Consider the following 21624-nt stretch of genomic DNA (forward strand, 5'->3'; position numbering starts at 1 on the left):
CAAGAAGACACAAGGAGTGGCACTCAAACCCAGCCGAGCTGGAATGGCCACTCCCCAGCTCCCACCCGTTCCTGTCACATGGAACAGAGGCCTTGTGTTTCCAGGTATTCCCACCTGTCAAGAAAAGCAGATCCAGATTTTCACTCAAACACCCCCGATTTTTAAGTGTTCTTAACCACCCCAGTGGTTAAAACCACTGTGCAGATCAACACAAAACTAAACTAAAACACACGTCTCTGGGCCATCAGTTTGCAACCTCTGACTTAGTTTCCAGGCCACGGTTTATTTGGTCATGGGTGTCAAGCATGAGTGATATTGAATAATTCAGCTAAAAATCATGAGCCCAGAGACACGGACTGATATCCACATTCAACCCAGTGCTTCCTTCTGTCAGTCCACCAGCAGTTCAGTCACGATAGAGGGGGACCAGTTGCTATTTATACAACCTAGCTGCTTCCCTCCCCTCTTGGGCACCATCCCCTCAGGATTAACAAAATGGTACCACTGTTGATTGATGCCAATGCCTGCATCCAGCACACAATACAGAGTGTGCCCTGGGGGGCTTATACTTCATATAGGATCACACAATGTGGGCCAGATAACCCCAAAGAGCTCAACTACAAGTCTTAGGATTTTTCTTCTTAACACTATAGCATTTTGCCTCCATCTGCTCCCCACCCTTGATTCTCTTTCCCCATCAATCCCTGAGGGATAGATCTAACTGTCATTCTTCCAAGACAAAATAAGCACACCCAGGGTTTGACCTTTTTGAGGAGGCACATGAAATATGGCAACTGCAAACGCCCCAAGACCTGTTCCTCCAGCTCCTGAGTGTGTTTGCCAAGGGCTGGGCTCACTTCGCTTTCACAGGAGATGCCAGGTAGGGGAAGCCAGGCTTAAAGTGACGAAGGAGACTCTAGGGCAGCTCCATGGTTTCCAGGGCAGTGGCAAGACAGCCAACAGGGACTCTCTGGTGGACCCAGGGGACCCAACCACAGCCTGGAAACTCTGGGGTCACTGTGCTGTGGGACACACGTCATAAGTGACCCTTTTAACAACCACTTGGCCCTGCCACGTGGTAGGGGAGGCGTGGGAATGTCAGTCCTTGCCACCACCACCTCCACTTGAGAGACAGTCACTTCTCAGCAGACGCTCCTGACCTCTCCGCCTCAAGCCCAGATGTCCAGCTGCATGGCTGGCATCTCCATGAGCAAGTTTCACCTGTACCACATCCTTTTTCTCACCAAGCTTTCTCCCCTGCCTGACCACCCCCTTTACCACATCTCCCCCTTCTCCCGGTCCTTCAGGGCATCCTGGCATTTTCCTCTTCCTCCTTTTCATCCACTCGGGTCTCCAGCGCCCCCAACTGGTCCTTTCAGCACCTTCCACAGGTCTCTGAGCCACCCCGCACCCCGACTCAGCCATGTCGCTCTTTATCCATTCACTCAGCAAACACTTATTAAGCACCTAAAATGGGTCAGCATTTCTAAAGCAGCCCTCTGATTGTTTCACTCCTGTATTCCAATCCTCCATTTGCTCCTCTGACCCAAAACAACTCCCCAAATCCTCCAGCTGGAATTCCTGTCTGCAACAGGGGAAGGGTGAGGAATGTTGGATTGGGAGCCACACTGCTGCCCTTCACCAGCTGCGTGGCCTTGAGCAAGACACTCATCAGTCTGTGCCTTGATTTACTCCTCTGTAAAATGGGGACTCCAACGGCACTCTCATCATAGGAACAAGGAAACACACAGAAAACACTTAGCATGGAGCCTGGTACACAGCAAGGGCTTAATAAATACTAGTTGCTATTCTTATTGTCAACATCATGACCATTTTCACAAACCTTACCCACCACAAACCCTCCCTGGCCATCTGGTCCTGGGAGGACCTCTTCTGCCACACTGAAGTCCTAACCATCCTCCTCCCCAGGCCATTCTGTCCCCACCAAAGGCCCTGGGGCCGTCCTTTCGAGGTTGATGCTTTTGTTTGACACATCACTCTCCTAATGAATTGGATTGCTTCTCATCTGCCAAGGAGAGCCATCTCCCAGATTGAACTGGAAGCACCCTAGCCTCTGGTGTGTTCCCCACAAACCCTCTAGGTTCACAGCAGGCATCATTAAATACACTGGGAAGATCGCTCTATCCATTCAGCCATGTTTTCTCCTGGGTCCTTGGCTGGGTACTGGGGAGGCCCAGCTGGTCCAGGCCAAAACCTAGCCTACTACGTCTTGGAGGCCCAGTAAAGGCCAAGCTGAGAATCAAGACCCCTCAGCTTAAGTCCGACTTTCCCTACAAACTCACTGGATGACCTTAATAAGCCCTTCCCAGTTCTGGGCCTCAGTTTCCTCATCTGTACAATGGGTGGAGGCAGAGAGGTCAGGGGAGCTCTCAGTGCAAAGAAACCCCACACCTGAGAGGTTACAAGGCCCTGCAGCCCTCTCAGGCCTGAGGAGCCCTGCCCAGGCTCTCCCCATGTGCCCCAGCCCCTTCTCTGCTCCACACCGGCCGGGGGGAGTGAATTTCCTCCTCCCTGCACCCCTAGGAATATAAAGATCAAGTCCGGATTCCCGGCAGACGGCCCTTAGATTAAGTACAGATTTTTACGGTGAAACCATGACAACATAGTTCTAAATTCATAGTCCCAGAAATTCCCTTTACAAATGGTTAGAACCAAATACCAGCCATAAAACTAAAATACCGGACACAACCCCTTAAGCCTTCCCTGCTGAAATCTGGGAGACCTTTCCTCCCGGGACCCTCTCCCTACAGGACGCCATGCAGACGCTGACACTGGAGGTGCCCCACGCCTCGACGTGCCTCGGGTCTCAAGAAGAATCCACGTTTGCAGAGCCCAAACACAATAGGCACACAGGCATGAGTTTACAGGTAAAACCAGACAGGCCAGAGGGCTCAGGGGTAAATTACAGAGGGATTTCCCTCCCTTTCCATCTCTATAGAAGGAATCAGCGGCAGGTGCCGGGTGCTGGTGGGGCACCTCCTTCACTCGGGAAATCACTAGTCGAGGGAGGTCCTATGTGGGGTCCCACGTGTCCACGGAGGCTCACTCAGGCTAAAGAGTCACCAATTTCATTTTGTAAAGGCTCAGAAGCAGATGCACCTGTCTGATTATTTCGACCATATGGCTGTATCCTCATTTACAGGCAGAAGCAAGACCAAAAGGTTGGGTGTAAATTATATCTGCTTTCAGGGTGTTATTTTTAAATACAATAGGACACTCGGCTGCTTAAAGGGGAACTGGGGACCTGGTTGACTCGCTCTCAGCTAAACACCCCCATAGCCCTTGGCAGCGTGCACTCTAATTAGTGATGCCCAGAAAGGTTCGGAAAACTGCTCACATCAGACACCCAGCAGCCTCGCAGCCAGGACTCTCAGAGTTCTCACCCTCGCACTACTGACCTCTTGGGCTGCATCATCCTTTGTGGAGGGGGCTATCCTGTGCACTGCAGGATGTTCAGCAGCACCGCTGGCCTCTAATCACGACATGCCAGCAGCATCCCCCTCCCCAAGTCAAGACGACCAAAAATGTCTCCAGACATTGCCAAATGACCCCAAAGGGGGCGAAATCCGCCCCAGGTGAGAACCATTTGAGGGACCCTATTCTTCCCTTATTCTTCCCATGTGCCATGCCTTCTTTTTTTTTTTTTCTTTTTGAGGAAGATTAGCTCTGAGCTAACATCTGCTGCCAATCCTCCTGTTTTTGCTGAGGAGGACTGGCCCTGAGCTAACATCCGTGCACATCTTCCTCTACTTTCTATGTGGGATGCCTGCCACAGCATGGCTTGCCAAGCGGTGCCATGTCCACACCTGGGATCTGAACCAGCGAACCCTGGGCCACCAAAATGGAATGTGCGAACTTCACCGCTGCACCACCGGGCCGGCCCCCATGACTTTTTTTTAACTTGGTGGAGAAGTGAATCAAGGGCACAGTCTCTACCCTCTTTAAAAGACAATCTGGATTTTTGCTGTTTGAGGTTTCTTTAATACTCTTTCTTCACTGCGGTATATAAAATGACACAAGGTGGGCTGGGGAAGGTGGTCAAAAGGTACAAAATTCCAGTTATAATACAGATAAGTCCTGTGGATGTCACATACAGCATGGTGACTGTAGCCAACACTGCTCTAAGGATGAGAGCTGCTAAGGGAATAGATCTCAAAAGTTCTCATCGCAAGGAAGAGACTTTTTTGTCTTTTTCTTTTTTTTTTGGATCTATATGAGCTGATGGATGTTAATTAAACTTATTGTGGCAATCATTTCACAATATATGTAAGTCAAGTCCTTCTGCTGTATATCTTAAACTTATATGGTGCTGTATGTCAATTACATCTCAATAAAAAATCCAATTAAAATTAAATTAAGATGAATATGTTTCACTTCTATAGCTTTTCCCCCAATTCAAAACCTTGGTCAAACAATCAAAAATGACCTCCTGGTGCCAAACCACCTCCACAATCTCAAAGTCACAAAAAAGGACTAGGCCTTCTAACCACAACTCTGCCCAAAGCACCGATTTATTAAAATAATGTTAATATGCTAATGAGCAATAACTAAAAACATTTCAGAATGGTCACTTTCCCCAAACCCTGAAAATATTAAGCTTTTGTATTTTTTCTTAACTTAGATTCTTATTACAAATGTCAATACACAGACGATGGGGAATTGGGGAAAGCCGGCGGAGCAGGAAAGCTTTCGTTCCTTTTCAAAGACCTGGCTTAGGAAACGAGCTAGGCTTCCATGGTGCCAGCGTCTTCGGGACACGGCAGTGTGTGCCTCTGCCACGGATCCAAGTGTGACAGCTGGGCAATGTCAGATCACCTAGAATTCACCTTCCTCCGCATCTCCCAGGAAGCACCAAAACAAACCCTCCTTTCAGATAAGAGGATTTTACAGGGCTTTTGAAATAAGAAGTGGCTGGGCATGCAGCCAACAGAGATCTGGGAGAAATGTGGCCTGGGTAGTAGAGCTGGGAGACCTGCCAAGATGGGGAAAGGATCCGCAAAGCAAAGGAGAGTGGTGGTTTCAGGTGGTGGTTACCCCGCCTTGTCTACACTCTGTTCATAAGATAACAGAGAGTGAAGTCAGATCCTCCCAGATCTCAACTGGTAAAGGCAGACCCAAGAGAGTGCATGGGGAAAAGATACAGAGAACAGGCCCGCTGGCTGAGGCCTGCTCTGCCTGAATCCATGCAACCCCAGCGGACACTTCCCAACATCAAAAGACCAGAGGAATCACAGTTTTCCACTTCAACACCACCTCTTTGTTGATTCCCTTCCAGCTCTCACAAACATGACAAGTAACAGACCAATGGGGGATGGCGCACACACGCGCGCAGAGACACACACACACACACACACACACACACACACACACACACACACGCACGCAAGAAGATACCCTCGCCAGAGGGCCCTCTGCTTCCAGATTGCCTTTTCCTCCTTCCAAATTTGTCTCCAGGCTTAAAATAGTTTTCCTTAATGATTAAAATACATGAAAAAGGTGGAAATGATTCTGCAGATGGGGAAATCGGATTGCTTACTAAGTATGAGAAGAGACAGCTGCCCAACCTCAGCAGAAAACAGAGAAATGCAAAACAAAACAATGAGACACCAAATTATACCCCTCTGATTGGAAACCATTAGACAATTGGACAATACTAAGTGTCGGATATGACGGGAGGATCTGAGGACCCTCAGGCACTGCAAGTGGGAGGGTAAACTGGTTTATACTCAAGGAAATCAAGTCTGAGCACCGTGGGACCCAGAAATCCCACTCCTACGTGACACCCCAGATGGTCTTGTACGGGTCCTCAGGAAGACACGTCCAAGGATGCAGCAAGGAGCTGAGTGTACAGACAAGGAGAGAAACAATGAATACGTGTCCATAAGGAAATTCATACAATGTAGAAATATATCATGAATCATAAATAAATACACGATAAAATAACAATCACCCACATTCACACATGTGCACGCACACATATATAGATTTCTTTGTGCATTCACATCAATATATATAATTTATCAATTTAAATAAGCTCATACTATACCTGCTGTTTTGTGACCTGGCCCGCTCACCAACATCCAGCGAGTACTATATCAACATCACCATTTTTACCAGCTGCACAGTCCTCCACTGTCAGCATTACCATAATTTATTTAACCAATGCCCAATTGTCGGATACATAGGTTATTTAAGGCTTTTCATTATCAAACAGAACTGCTCTGAACTTCGTTGCCCATGCATCTTTCTGTCCGCTTCTAATTAATAAAATTAGAAGCAGAGTACGTATCAGTGTGAAAAATGTGCATGCCTTAGGAATGGAATTGCTTGGTTAAAGTTATATATATTTTTCACTACAATACACATTCTTTGCTTCTAATTTTAACAGTTTCCTTAGATCCACATTTTTTCTGTTGTCTGCCAAAGTGACTCCTTCAGGGAAAACAGAAAACTGGGCTAGGATTGCTGCTTCCTAAGCAATAATACTAACTATGCTCTTCCTCCCTTATCTGCATTGTTAAGAAAACGGAGGGCCGCCATGGGAACAAATCTTGACCTCACAGGTTTCCGGCATCAGCCACGCACCTAGTCACAGAGGACATTTTGAGAAGCATCAGCAATGCAAAATACTAGACGTTCAAAATTCGTTTGTTAAAAATATCTTTACGCCATGCCGGCTTGTGCTTGGAGCCACAGCAGGTGTCAGAGAGACACAAAGGATGAAGGCCCAGCCCTGCTCTTGGAAGCCCTCAGCCTGGGAAGGCAGAGGGACACATGCAGAGAGACTCAACTCCTGAGTAGAAAATTCAAAACTTGAGTATGTTCTGGGAGCACTGGGGGTCCTGGCTGGGACCAGGAGGAGGCTCAGAGGAGGCAACACAGGCAGCCAACAGCAGTGAGCTGGCCACACAGTCTTGGTGGTGGAAGGGACTCCAGACAGAGGGTCAGAGACAAGACACGCAGGCCCGAGGCCACACGACACCTCCGGAGAACCCCTCAAAGTCCAGCAGGGCTGGAGCAGCAGGGAGAGCCGAGAGGGGGGCTCCCGAGGGAGGCAGGGCCCCAGTCACGAAGAGCCAGCCTTGCCACACGCTAAGGAGCTTGCGCATGGGGGCAAGGGGTGGGCAGAAAAAGGATGAGACCAGAAGAAGGAGGATGGACGGGAGTGTGGACAAGGTTGATGGCAGGAGCGCCAGCCTGAAGGATGCCGCTGTGATTCAGGAGACAAGGTCGACAGGTGCTGGCAGGTGGGGAAGCTTCTGTGGGGGAAGGTGTGTAGATGCAGGTGAGGGAGCCTTGGGGGGCAGGTGGTGATGGCCAGGATGCAGCTAAGGAGCTGGGAGAGGGAGCAGGTACAGAAGACGCTCAGCCAGCACAGAGGCGTTCAAGGGACCTGATAAACCAAAATGTAGAGGACCATGAAAAGGCGGAAAGGTGACAGCACAGAACACCCAGCAGCGAGATGGGCTCTGGTCCTGCCTCAGTCACAGATTTGCAGAGGTTCTAGAATCTTGTGGATGACTTACTCCACTCCCCGGTATGCAACATTCTGCTCCGCAAAGGAGTACGTGGGGACTGTGTACCATCAAGGTCCCTGCCAGCTGTAAAATGCTGTAAGCTTCCGTCTACATCAGAAACCGGGGTGGCAGGTGTCCGCCTGCAAAGTCACCCCAACAAGAATGCCTTCTTGGGAAGACACAGATCACGGCCATAACTGGCTCCTCCTATGAATCGGACGGAACCTTCTTCCAACACTCTGCACACAAGGCAATGAGGAGCCCTCCTTTCCAGGCCTGCGAGCCGGTGCTCCCACTCAGACACGCGCCTCAAGGCCCTCACATCTGGCCGCATGCTGCTTGCTTTCTCCCCCATTCCTGGGTAATAAGGAGCAGACTGGCAAAATAGTTCAAATACCTTCTTAAAAAGTACACCGCCTTGTGGGCTCGGTGGCCTATTTTAAGCGAACTGTTTCAAATCTCCAGGCTCAGAGCGGCTCTAGGCATCAACGTTCACTTCATCTGAACAAGCAGGAGGTCAGTAAAGGACTACGGGGCACCCACTGAACACCAGGCCAGCATGGGTCACAGAGACACTAGGACAGACTGGACATCCCCGCCTGCAGGGCTGTCTGCTGAGTTGGGGAGCTGGGCACTAAACCCAGCCTCGCAGCACAGCAGGAGAAGGGTTGTATGGAGGATGCACAAGGCTAGGGCTGGGGGAGGCCAGAAAAGGAAGTGGTGGTCTCACTCGGACGTCCAGGAAAACTGCACAGAGGAAAGAGCATGGGAGCTGGGCCTGGTGGCTGTGTGCAGTCTCGGCAGGCGGCAGCAGAAACCAGCCCAGGAGCGAGAAAGCACACGCCAGCACCGTGAAGTGTAAAGAACAGAGCAAGCGACAGGGAGAAGGCTCAAAAGGGCTGGCTGATGGCCACAAGATGTGCCAGGGCCAGCGTGTAAGGGTCCTGAATGGCATGCTCAAGTGGTAGCTCCAGGGAGCCAGTGAAGTTTGTAAGCAGAGGAGCGAGCACAGTGAGAAGGATAGGGTGAAGAGGGGGGCAATTCGATGCCCAGAGCACATCAAGGGGACCAGCACAGTGAAGAACGACGTGGCCTGAGCCAGGGCAGGAGATGGTGGGACAAATGTGAGACCACGGTTCCCCCTCCTCCATTTTCTCAGGACCACTGGCATTTAAGCCCACGGACCCACAAGGAAACACCTTGACTCAAAGTCACACAGCAACAACAGCAAAGCTCAATAGAGAGCTCCCAACCCTGCCTTCCCAGGTCTGGTTTCTGCTCCTGTGCTGAAAATGCTCCCGGAGGGGAGAGCACACCCATGGCCCCAAACCTCCAAGAGCTGATCAAACACAGAAGCACACTGCATACATTTGGAAGGGGAGGGAATGGGCCGTGAATAACTGACACACGCACACCCAGATTTCCCGGCGGCCGGCCTGAATAACAGGACACATTTAGTTCATTTCCTGCACAAACAGAATTTCCCAGGCATTCGGGGAAAATGTCCTCCTTGCATTCCCTTAGCCCCCTCCATCTCACTACTCCAGGGAGCTGGGTCACCCTTCCTAATTTCCCAGAAACTTTCTCCCTGAACTTGAGCAACCTACAAAAGCTTCTCCAAGATCCCTCACGCCCCTAGGCATCCTCACTGGGGCGGCTCAGGCAGCCAGAGGCATGGGAGAGTGGTCTGCATCCCCCACTGACAGAAAGTCACCATGGGCGCAGAGGGTCACCAGGCATCCCCGAACCCATCTCCAATCCAGGGCACAAAACGCACCTCAAACAGCCGTCCTGGGGGCATCCACACACGCCAGACACTGCTTCTTTTGGTAGAACAACGAGGAAAAGAAAAAAGATAGGTGGGGTGTGAGGGAGCGTCAAACGGAAGGAAGGGAGGGGTACCAAGGTAGGAAAGGTCAGCCAGCCTGGGCTCAAAGTCTACCTCCACCACTGAGTTTACTTGGATAAGCCACCCTACCTCTACTGGAAATCTTTTCATCATCTGTGAAATGGGTATGAAAATAAATTCCGTGTAAGGTTATCAGAATTCGGAGCCCTCCTGTGACTGTTAACCATTAGCAGGGTTCAAAGGAATCTAATAGTTAGCATATATCGTTAAAAGGGGAGAAAATTCCTAAAATGTTACCAGGGAAAACCAGACGGGCGCACCCCTGCGTGGCAAAGCCGGGAGCCGCTTGGCCAGCCGGAGCGCATCAAGGCGCCAGGCTGGAGCCGAGCCACGCACCCGGAGCATCTGTGCGCGCAGGTGGAGCGGGCGCGTGGGGACAGCAGGTGGGCCCGCGCGGGAGGACCAGGGGCAGCCGGACCCACCTGAAGACGCGCAACAGCAGGCAGGCGATGAGCAGCGCGGTGAAGGCGCACGCCACGATCACAGCCGCCTTCAGGGTGGGCAGGTCGCGGAGCAGGCTGGAGATGCGGGTCACCAGGGTGTCACCGCTGCTGTTGGAGCTACTGCCGCCGCCGCCCGCCGTCCAGGTGGCGTTCCCGGGCCCCGGGCCGGGCTGCGGCGGCGCGGCGGACTCGGCTCTGCTGGCCCGGGCGCCGGGTGCGGCCAGGAGCGCGAGCAGCAGCAGCAGCGGCAGCGGCAGTGGCAGCTGGAGCGGCAGCGGGAGCGGCGCAGCGCGCATGGTGCGGGCGGAGGCGCGGGCCAGGCGGGGCGCGCGGCGGAGCCCCGGGTCCCGCGCGAGCGCCGAGGCCTGCACCGGGGCGCCCGTGGCGGAGGCGGCTGCGCGGGGCTTGGCAGGAAGCTGCGGCGCCCGGAAGAGCCCGCGCCGCCGCCGCCACCAACACGTTGCAAGGAGTCATTCGACGGGCCGCGGCCCCACGTGGGCGGGGCAGGCCACCAGGCCCGGTGCGTGCTGCGCTCCGCTCGCCGGCCGCCCCTATTCCTCTGGGACCTGGGACCCGTTGGAGAAGTAAGAACAGCCAGGCTCACTCTTCTGCAGGCGCTGTCCTGCCCGTTTCATGTTTTATTTCTTTTAATCCTAAAACCTCCTTAGGAGACAGGTATTTGTCATCCTCCTTTAATCGTTGATTTAGGACCCAGAGAGCCAGTTCACAGCAACCCAGATTGTCAGACTAAGAATCAAAGACCGTGGAGGGAAACCTCCGTTTCACAGATGGGAAACTTAAGGCTCTAGAGGGAAGAGGGTTGCCCGATGACCTAGGCATTGCATATATTTCAATACCTCCCCAATTTCCCCCTTTCTCTCAAAAGGGGTTTCTTATCTCATGGCTTGCGATTTTTCAGGCGTTCTGCACCTCTGCTGATGAACTAGACTGAGGTGTGCATTTCTGCATTCATACCTTTGCTGTGGAACAGCAGTGGGGCAGTTAGCAGCCTCCCTCCCAGGCTCAAGTTTCAGACTCCAGGGAGTAATTGGCTTGCTGCCTCTGGTTTGTAGGCTAAATGATGCTGAAGTGGAGAAAGACCTTTACGGAGGTTCTAGTGGGAAGCTCAAAGGTGGGAACTGATGGAGGGCACAGAGCACTTTCCTGGAGAACTAGAAGCTACACTGAGGGCCTCAGGTTCCACCTTGCACCCTGAGGATGGATCCTGGCAGGAAGCTCTCTAATGGTGGGAAATCAAGTAAACACACATGACAAAGATTCAACGACCTTAAACAGCTCATTCTTGGTCCTGCTAGAGAGAGAGACAGATAAGTAAAGATAGTACAGTGTATTCCTTAGCCATTGCTGCCTTGAAAATTACCCCAAGACTCATCCGCTTAAAAGAATACATATGTATTATCTCACAGTGTCTGTAGGTCAAGAATCTGAGCATAGCTTAGCTGAGTCCTCTGCTTCAGGGGCTCTCACAGGGGTGCAATCAAGGCTGGGGCTGGAGTCTCATCTGAAGACTTGACTGGGGAAGGATCCAAGCACAATCAGTAGTTTTTGGCCACATTCAGTTTCTCACAGACTGTTGAACTGAGAGCCTTCGTTCCCCACTGGCTGTTGGCCAGAAGCCACCCTCAGTTCCTTACCATGTGAGCCTCTCCAACATGACAGCTTGTCTCGGCCAAATGTGCAAGTCTAACAAAATAGCAATGTTGAGAGGATGTGGAGAAAAGGGGACCCTCATACACTGCTCATGGGAATGCAAACTAGTGCAGGCACTATGGAAAACAGTATGGAGATTCCTCAAAAAACTAAAAACAGAAATACTATATGACCCAGTGATCCCATTACTGGGTATTTACCCAAAGAACTTGAAATCAACAATTCAAAGAGACTTATGCACCCCTATGTTCATTGCAGAATTATTCACAAGAGCCAAGAATTGAAAGCAACCGAGGTGCCCATCCCCTGATGACTGGATAAAGAAGCTGTGGTATATATATATATATATATATATATATATACACACACACACATACACAATGGAGTACTACTCAGCCAGAAAAAAGACAAAACCTGGGGCCAGCCCAGTGGCACAGAGGTTAAGTTAGCATGTTCTGCTTCAGTGGCCCGGGGTTCTCCTGTTCAGATCCCAAGTGTGGACCTATGCACCATGTATCAAGCCATGCTGTGGCAGGCATCCCACATATAAAATAGAGGAAGATGGGACAGGATGTTAGCTCAGGGCCAGTCTTCCTCAAAAAAAAAAGACAAAATCATCCCATTTGCAACAACATGGATGGACCGTGAGGGTATTATGTTAACTGAAATAAGCCAGACAGAGAAAGACAAATACTGCATGATTTCACTTGTATGTGGAAGATAAACAAATACATGGACAAAGAGAACAGATTAGTGGTTAGCAGAGGGGAAGGGGTTTGTGGGGTAGGCAAAAGGGGTAAAGGAGCACATATGTATGGAGATGGATAAAAATTAGATTAGTGGTGAGCATGATACGGTCTATACAGAAATTGATAAATAATAATGTACACTGGAAATTACACAATGTTATAAATCTTTATGACTTCAGTAAAATAATTAGAAAAAAAATGTGCAAGTCTAGTCTACTAGCCTACTAGCCTACTAGTCACTAGTCTACTAGCAAGACAGAAGTCACTATCTTAGGAAACCTAATCACAGACATCCCAACGCCTTTGCTGTAGTCTGTTGGTTAGAAGCAAGTCACAGATCTCAGCCACACTCAAGAGAAGGGGAGTACACAAGGGCATGAATGTCAGGAAGCCGGGATTATTGGGGCCATGTAAGAAGCTGCCTGCCACTTTATGTGATACATTTCAATTTAGTGGGATGAACAATAATCAGGTTATCAGAAGACAGACCCCAGGAAGTACTATTTGAAATGCACATTGAAAATTACAGCATGACCCAGTGGTGAGAAATTTGGACAGATGACATGATTTAGGCCTCGTCCAACTCTAAAATACCACTTTGTGGTATGTCGAAAATGTTGCATTGGTACACAGCCAGCATTACCATAGCATCAGGATAGAATCTGTAAAAGAAATCCCTTTAAAAGAGCACCTCTGACGTCCAGGATTTTGCAGCACTGCCCTCTAAGGCATAAACCTCAGACGTCACAGGCTCCCACTTTTGTCCTTAACAGTAATTCCTGTGCGATAGAGCAAAGAGGTCCTGGGTTTGGAGACTCAGCCAAGATGACAATTTTGACCACTGAGTGGCCTTGGCCAAGGACTTAACCAACAAATCCCAGTTTTTTAAATATCTAAAATGAGGACAATAAGACTGAGCTCAGTGAGGTCACTGGAAGCATTCATAAGAAGAGAGAAAATATTAGCACTCCTACCCTTCTTTTGCCACAATTCATGGACTGACACAGACTTGTTTGATCAGTTAACATTGACTTAACACCAAGAATGTAGAGAGCACAAATGTTAGATGTTTTTAGTAAAGTGAAACTTTAGAATCTTTCCTTCTTCCTGATTGTTTGCTGGGAAAATCATGACAACAAAAGGCTTACTTATAAATTGCCCTAAATTAGAGTTCATTAAACATTTTGATTCAACCAACCATAAGAAATGACATTTTTAACATGGAACACTGGTGACAGGCAACAGAAACCAACTGGCTGATTTCAGAAAAAGGGATTTTATCAGAAGCATGTTGGGTTGCTTCCAGAATCAACTATAGGCTACAGCAGAAGTTCTGCAAGTGTGGTCTGTGGATTCCTGGGGCCTCTGAGATCTTTTCAGGGAACCCATAAAGTCAAAACTAATTCCATAATAATACTAAGATGTCATTTGACTTTTTCACTGAGTTAACATTTGCACAGATGGTGCAAAAGCAATAGTGATGAAAACTGATGGTCTCTTAGCATGAATTAAGACAAACTGTACTCCCAGTAATTGTATTCTTCACAACTATGCACTATAGGAAAAAAATGCCAGTTTTACTTTAGAATGTCCTTGATATAGCCATGAAATTATTAATCTTGACTCTTGAGAACAGATCATTTTAATATTATATGTGATGAAATGGGAAGTATGAATAAATCACTTCAACTGCACACTGAAGCATGGTGATTGTCTTAAGAAAAAGTACGTGCAATTGTTAGAGTTGCAAACTGAGCTACCCACTTTTTTCATGGAACACCGTTTTTAATCAAAAGAGAGCCTGAAAGACTTCAGATCTGGTCTTTGGCAGGCATTTTCTCAGAAAGGAATGAGATGAGCCTGTCATTTCAAGGATAACAACTGACAGTATTGTAGCCAATAATAAAATTCAAACCTTCAAGGACAAGCTTGAATTTTTAGAAAACTTGTCACTTAGGATGCTTTCTGCTGTGAGCTGGACTGCTTCCCAATACTTCAAGACTTTTCTGATGAGCTTGGTGGCGATACTAAAAACTGTGGAGTTTTATATTGTATAATGAAATATGTCAAAATTTTGAAGATCTGCATAAATCAGCAAACCAGTTTTTCCAAATGACCAATACACAATGTTACAAAATCATGTACAGGTAAAAGATCCATTCAAAGTGCAAAATAGACCATTTGATTTTGATGAAACAGAGTACAAAAGTTCATTGATATGGTTCCAGAGTTCACACTGGAACTAATCTTTAAGAAACTACTAGTTGCAAGAGCATATAATACTTGTAAATATCTATGCACCCAACATAGGAGCATATAAATATATAAAGCAATTATTAACAGACATAAAAGGAGAAATAGATAGTAATGCAATAACCGTAGGGGAGTTTAACACTCTACTTATATCAATGGATAGATCATCCAAACAGAAGATCAATATGGAAACATTGGCCTTAAATGACACATTAGACCAGGTGGACTTATTCCATCCAAAAACTGCAGAATACACATTCTTTTATAATGCACATGGAACATTCTCCAGGATAGAACACATATTAGGGCACAAAACAAGTCTAAATAAATTTAAGAAGACTGAAATAATACCAAGTGTCTTTGCTGACTACAACAGTATGAAATTAGAAATCAACTACAGGAAAAAAACTGGAAAAGCCACAAATCTGTTGAGATTAAACAAAATGCTACTGAGCAATGATTGGGTCAATGAAGAAATCAAAGGATAAATCAAAAAATATCTGGAGACAAATGAAAATGAAAGTATGACATGCCAAAGTTTATGAGATACAGCAAAAGCTAAGAGATAAGTTTATAGCACTACAGGCCTACCTCAACAATGAAGAAAAATCTCAAATAAATAATCTAACAGTGCACCTAAAGGAACTAGAAAAAGAACAAACAAAGCCCAAAATCAGCAGAAGGAAATAACAAAAGAGCAGAAATAAGTGAAATAGAGGCTTGAAAAAATGAATGAAACAAAGAACTGGTTCTTTGAAAAGATAAACAAAACTGACAAAACTTTAGCTAGACTCACCAAGAAAAAAAGAGAGAAGGCTCAAAAAATAAGACCAGAAATGAAAGAGGAGAAATTATAATGGACACCTCAGAAATACAAAAGATTACAAGAGAATACTACAAAAAGCTATATGCCAACAAACTGGATAATCTAAAAGAAATGGATAAATTCTTAGAATCATGCAACCTTCCAAAACTGAATCAAGAAAAAATAGAGAATTTGAATAGACTAATCACCAGTAAGGAGATTGAAACAGTAATCAAAAACCTCCCCAAAAATAAGAGTCCAGGACCAGACAGCTTCCCTGGTGAATTATACCAAACATTCAAAGAAGATTTAATACGTATCCTTCTCAAACTCTTCCAAAAAATTGAAGTGGAGGGCAAGCTTCCTAATTCATTCTATGAAGCCAACATTACGCTGACACCAAAACCAGATGAGGACAACACAAAAAAAAGAAAATTACAGGCCAACATCACTGATGGACATCAATGCAAAAATCCTCAACAAAATACTAGCAAATCGAATACGATAATATATTTAAAAGATCACACATCATGATCAAGTGGGATTTATTCCAGGGATGCAGGGATGGCTTAACATCTGCAAATCAATTGACATGATACACCACATTAACAAAATGAAGAATAAAAATCACATTATCATCTTAATACATCCAGAGAAAGCATTTGACAAGATACAGCATCCATTTGTGATTAAAAATTCTCAATAAATTGGATATAGAAGGAAAGCAACTCAATATAATAAAGCCCATATATGACAAACCCACAGCTAACATCATACTCAACAGTGAAAAACCAAAAGTCATCCCTCTGAGAACAGGAACAAGACAAGCATGCCCACTCTCACCACTCTCACTCAGCATACTACTGGAAGTTTTAGCCAGAGGAATTAGGCAAGAAAAAGAAGTGAAAGCCATCCAAATTGGAAAGAAAGAAGTTAAACTGTCACTTTTTGCAGATGACATGATTTTATATATAGAAACCCCTAAATCCACCAAAAAAAATATATTAGAAATAATAAATGAATACAGTAAAGTTGCAGGATACAAAATCAACACACAAAAATCAGTTGCATTTCTATACACTAACAATAAAGTAGCAGAAAGAGAAGTTAAAAATACAATCACATTTACAATTGCAACAAAAAGAGTAAAATACCTAGGAATAAACTTAACCAAAGAGGTGAAAGACCTATACACTGAAAACCATAAAACATTGTTGAAAGAAATTGAAGAAGACACACAGAAATGGGAAGAATTTCCATGCTTTTGGATTGGAAGAATTAACATAGTTAAAATATCTATACTTCCCAAAGCAATCTACAGATTCAGTGCAATCCCTATCAAAGTCCCAATGACACTTTTGACAGAAATAGAACAAAGAATCCTAAAATGTATATGGAACAACAAAAGACCGCAATTAGCCAAAGCCATCCTGAGACAAAAGAACAAAGCTAGAGGTATCACACTCCCTGATTTCAAAATATACTACAAAGCCATAGTAACCAAAACAGCATGGCACTGGCACAAAAACAGACACACAGACCAATGGAACTGAATCGAGAGCCCAGAAATAAAACCACACATCTGTGGACAGCTAATTTTCACCAAGGGAGTCAAGAACACACAACGGAGAAAGGAAAGTCTTTTCAATAAATGGCATTGGGAAAACTGGACAGCCACATGCAAAAGAATGAAAGTAGACCATTATCGTACACCATACACAAAGCTTAACTCAAAATGAATTAAAGATTTGAATGTTAAACCTGAAACCATAAAACTTCTAGCAGAAAACATAGGCAGCATGCTCTTCAACATCAGTCTTAGCAGCATATTTTCAAATACCATGTCTGACCAGGCAAGGGAAACAAAAGAAAAAATAAACAAATGGGACTACATTAAACTAAAAAGCTTCTGCACAGCAAAGGAAACCATCAACGAAATGAAAAGACAACCTAACAATTGGGAGAAGATATTTGCAAACCATATATCTGATAAGGGGTTATTATCCAAAATATATAAAGACTCATACATCTCAACAATGACCAAAAAAACCACCCAATTAAAAAATGGGCAAAAGATCTGAACAGACAGTTCTCCAAAGAAGATATACAGATGGCCAACAGGCACATGAAAAGATGTTCAACATCACTATCAGGGAAATGCAAATCAAAACTACAATGAGATATCACCTCACACCTGTCAGAATGGCTATAATGAACAGGACAGGAAACAACAAGTGTTAGAGAGGATGTGGAGAAAAGGGAACCCTCATATACTGCTGGTGGGAATGCAAACTGGTGCAGCCACTATAGAAAACAGTATGGAGATTCCTCAAAAAATTAAAAATAGAACTACCATATGATCCAGCTATTCCACTGCTGGCTATTTATCCAAAGAACATGAAAACATGAATGCCTAAAGATATATGCACCCCTATGTTCATTGCGGTGTTATTCACAATAGCCAAAACATGGAAACAGCCCAAGTGCCAATCAAGGGACAAACGGATAAAGAAGATGTGGTTTATATACACAATAGAATACTACTCAGCTATAAAAAAAGATGAAATCTTGCCATTTGTGACAACATGGATGGACCTCGAGGGTATTATGCCAAGTGAAATAAGTCAGATGGAGAAGGTCAAATACCATACGATCTCACTCATAAATAGAAGATAAAAACAACAACAACAGGGCTGGCCCCGTGGCCGAGTGGTTAAGTTCGTGCGCTCCGCTGCAGGCGGCCCAGTGTTTCGACGGTTCGAATCCTGGGCGCGGACATGGCACTGCTCGTCAGACCACGCTGAGGCAGCGTCCCACATGCCACAACTAGAGGAACCCACAACGAAGAATACACAACTATGTACCGGGGGGCTTTGGGGAGAAAAAGGAAAAAATAAAATCTTTAAAAAAAAAAAAAACAACAACAACAACAAACAATCACATAGATACAGAGATTATAGTGGTGGTTACCAGAGAGGAAGGGAGGAGGGAGAAGGGTGAAAGAGCTGACTGGGCACGTGGTCGTGGTGATGGATGGTAATTAGTCTCTGGGTGGTGAACACGATGTAATCTACACAGAAATCAAAATATAATGATGTACACCTGAAGTTTATATAATGTTATAAACGAATGTTACCTCAATAAAAAGTATATGATAAAATTTTTTTAATTTAAAACAATTTTGAAAAGAAAGAAACTGCTAGCTGCAAGTTTTGATGTGCTATCAAAGGAGAATATCCACACTATCTGAAAAAAGCTATTAAAATTCTCCTCCCTTTTCCAGCAACATATCTGGGTGAGGCTGGATTTTCTTCATATTCTTCAACCAAAACAACGAATTGCAACAGATTGCCATGCAAATTGCAAAAATAGATATGAGAATCCAGCTATTTTCTATCAAGCCAGGCATTTAAAAGATTTGCAAAGAAAATGTTACACTGTTAACAAAAGCTCAACTCTTGTCTTTAATTTTTTTGAGAAAATACATTTATTTTTCATAGCAACATGTTATTGATGTTAACATGTTAATATATTTATTACTTTTGTTTTTAAATGAATTAAATATTTTAAAGACTTCTCCATTTTAAATACCTATTGCAGTAAATATCGATAGCTATAACCCACATAAACAGAAGCTCTTTGAGGTCCTTCATCTTTCTTAAGCCTGGAAATTAAAAAGAGACCAAAAATTTCCTGATGCCAAAAAGTTGTTTGAGAAATGCTGAGCTTAGAGAATCAAGCTAGAGGAAAAAAGAAGCAAAAAAAAAAATCAATGAGGATATTTTTTGCTGTGAGAAACTGAAAACCCACCTTGAACTGAATATAAACGAAATGGAAATCCTTTCTCTCACATAAAGGAAGTCCCAGGTGGGGCAACTCCAGGGTTGGTTGATTCAGCAGCTACATGATGTCAAGGACCCTGGCTCTTTCCATCTGTCTGCTGTGCTGCCCACAGCATTGGCTTCAGCCTTAGGAGGGTGGCCTCCTGGTCACAAGATCACTGCAGTGGCAATCAGGGTGGCATGCCTTCATGTTCACACACGGCAGGTGAGAGAAAACACCTTCCAGCCATGGAATATAAACCCTCCTCTCAGTCTGACTGGCGCATGTTGAGTTATAGCCCACCAAGAGAACGCCCTACTGATTGGACTGTACCTGCCTTGGAACTGGGGATAGGGCAGCCCCCTGAGGAAAATGAAAGGGGAGGGAAGTCTTTGTTAGAGAGGAGGAAGGGAAGAAATGGACGCTGCATAGACTGCAACTTCCATTCCAACAGGCAGGAAATAGGGAACTGAGTGTGGCTGGACTTCTAGAACCAAAGCCAAAATCAGACCCCAGGAAGGCTGCAGTGAGGAAACCACTACCCAGTGGCATTGTCCAGCAGATGTTCTACAGACCCCACCGTTACCACTACCTCTTCTGTCACTGGACCACAGATGCCACTGTCATCACTGCTGCTGCTGGAAGAGCAATTTCTATACTGCCCTTGAACTGCACCACTTGCTTAAAATTCTAAGTCTTGGGATGGGGAATCTGATTTGCTGACATAGTTATTGTCCTAGCTGTTCCAGGAGAGAGAAAGGACTACCCCACCTCCTTCAGCTTCCCAATGAGAGGTGGGGTCCTCCTCCACCAAGGCTCATACCAGGTCGGGGAGTCCAGCAAAATAAGAAGGACATCTGGATGCAGTGTAGCCAAAAATGCAAATGGCCACTTGCAGCATAGATAAAAATTCTTCAGAAATAATTTAGATCAAACAAGGATAGATAGATAGATAGATAGATAGATAGATAGATAGATAGATAGAAGAGATAGTTATATATACATATTTTTATATATGCATCCTTATTTATTTATTTATACGTAGCAAATACAAGAGCAGTAATTTATCCCAACACACCATTTACTAGCTGTGTGGCCTGGCTTAAACCTCCTATGCCCTCAGTTTTCTCACCTGTAAAATAGGGATAATAGAGAACCTACCTCATGAGTGTATTTCAAGGTCTAAATAAGTTAATACCTGTAGCATGCTTAACGCAATATCTAAGAAATGGTAATGCTCAGGAAGCGTTAATTATTAACAGCAATGACGAAGGAACATTGAAATGGCATAAAACATTTAACTGTAAATTCTCTTTCCTACCTTCGAGGCTCACCAATACCCAAAGGAGAGAGTTTCCAATTTCTTGCTTGAGATGCCTCCTGGGGCAGTAGCTGACGAGCAAAACTGGTACCTTTGTTCACAGTGGCTAGACTACCTTTAATTCAGAGCATGAACAACCATTGGATGTCTCTCCCCTATTCACTGGTTTTCCATGTGTCAGCCCAGAGGAAACAGTTCTCTAGCAAGTAACCTAACCTTTCGAGGGCAGATGTTCTCAGTTCTCTGGAACTAACAGCTGACTTAAAACGGAAGGACACCAGAGAAAAAGACATTGGAAGGAAATATACCAACGTGTTAATAGCAGCTATCCCTAAATGTGCGGTCATGGATATTTGCATTTCCTTCTTTTCCTTGTCAGAATCTTCTAGTCTCTATAATAAATAATTAATTCTGTATTTTATTTTGTGTTAATAGTATTAATTTTGTAATTTTTTTACATGCAGTATATATTCTAATCTGAACTATTTTGTTGCCTAAAACTAATAATGGAGTGAATCAACTTCTTTTTAATATAACTTTGGGGAAAAAGTTTGCAAAGATGACCAGAGATCAGACTTGAGAGCGTGTGTAAGGAAAACGTGAAAGGCAGACTCGGGAACCCAAGGGCTGGCACTCTCCCTTCCTGCTCCACCTCACACCCCAACACCCTCTAGTGAAAATGATTCCTAAGGATTGACTTAATGGGGGTAAAGAAGCTCCGGATAATAATGGCCACTGTTCATTGAGCTTTACATGCGTAATCACACTTAACCTTCCAACCCTAGAGGATGTAGGCATCAGCATCCCTATTTTACAGATGAGGAAACTGAGGCTCATCTCAGTTTCTCAGTTTAAGGACTGGAGAGGGACACGTGTGTTGGGCAGTGAGAGTAAGGTCAGGCCTGGTGAGGGGCTCCCTATGGGCCTTGGGGGGTTTCTACTCCAGCTTGGAGCAGCGGCTGACCCACCATCTTCCTGAAGGGCACCCAGGGCAAAGAGGTAGAGGAGATACCCAACACAACTGAGCCAGAAGCCCAGGGCTGCAACCCCACAGTGTCCCGGCCCATCTTTCATTTTTCCTCAGTATGTCAGCAGAGCTCATGTCATCTGCAA

The 21624-nt window shown here is 45.5% G+C and overlaps 1 protein-coding gene across 6 annotated transcripts in view; it reads right to left on the minus strand.

Moving 5' to 3' along the window:
* The window catches only part of FAM174B (family with sequence similarity 174 member B), a 35432-nt gene extending 24558 nt beyond the window's left edge, over window positions 1-10874 (minus strand). For 2 of the 6 annotated variants that reach the window (XR_011497491.1, XR_011497490.1), the window contains exons 1-2: window positions 9870-10384; window positions 9316-9361 (exon numbers count right to left, since the gene is read on the minus strand). Coding sequence is in view for 1 of the 6 variants with exons in the window: in XM_014842484.3 (XP_014697970.3) it covers window positions 9870-10186 (317 nt within the window). In the remaining 5 variants the exon portion in view is untranslated. Of the gene's footprint in view, window positions 1-9315; window positions 9362-9869 lie in introns of all 6 variants that reach the window. The other 4 variants (XR_011497481.1, XR_011497479.1, XR_006521701.2 and 1 more) reach the window with 3 other exon arrangements.
* Between the last annotated feature and the right edge of the window lie 10750 nt (window positions 10875-21624).

The sequence above is a fragment of the Equus asinus genome, chromosome 2 (assembly GCF_041296235.1).
Source record: "Equus asinus isolate D_3611 breed Donkey chromosome 2, EquAss-T2T_v2, whole genome shotgun sequence".
Classification (NCBI taxonomy): domain Eukaryota; kingdom Metazoa; phylum Chordata; class Mammalia; order Perissodactyla; family Equidae; genus Equus; species Equus asinus.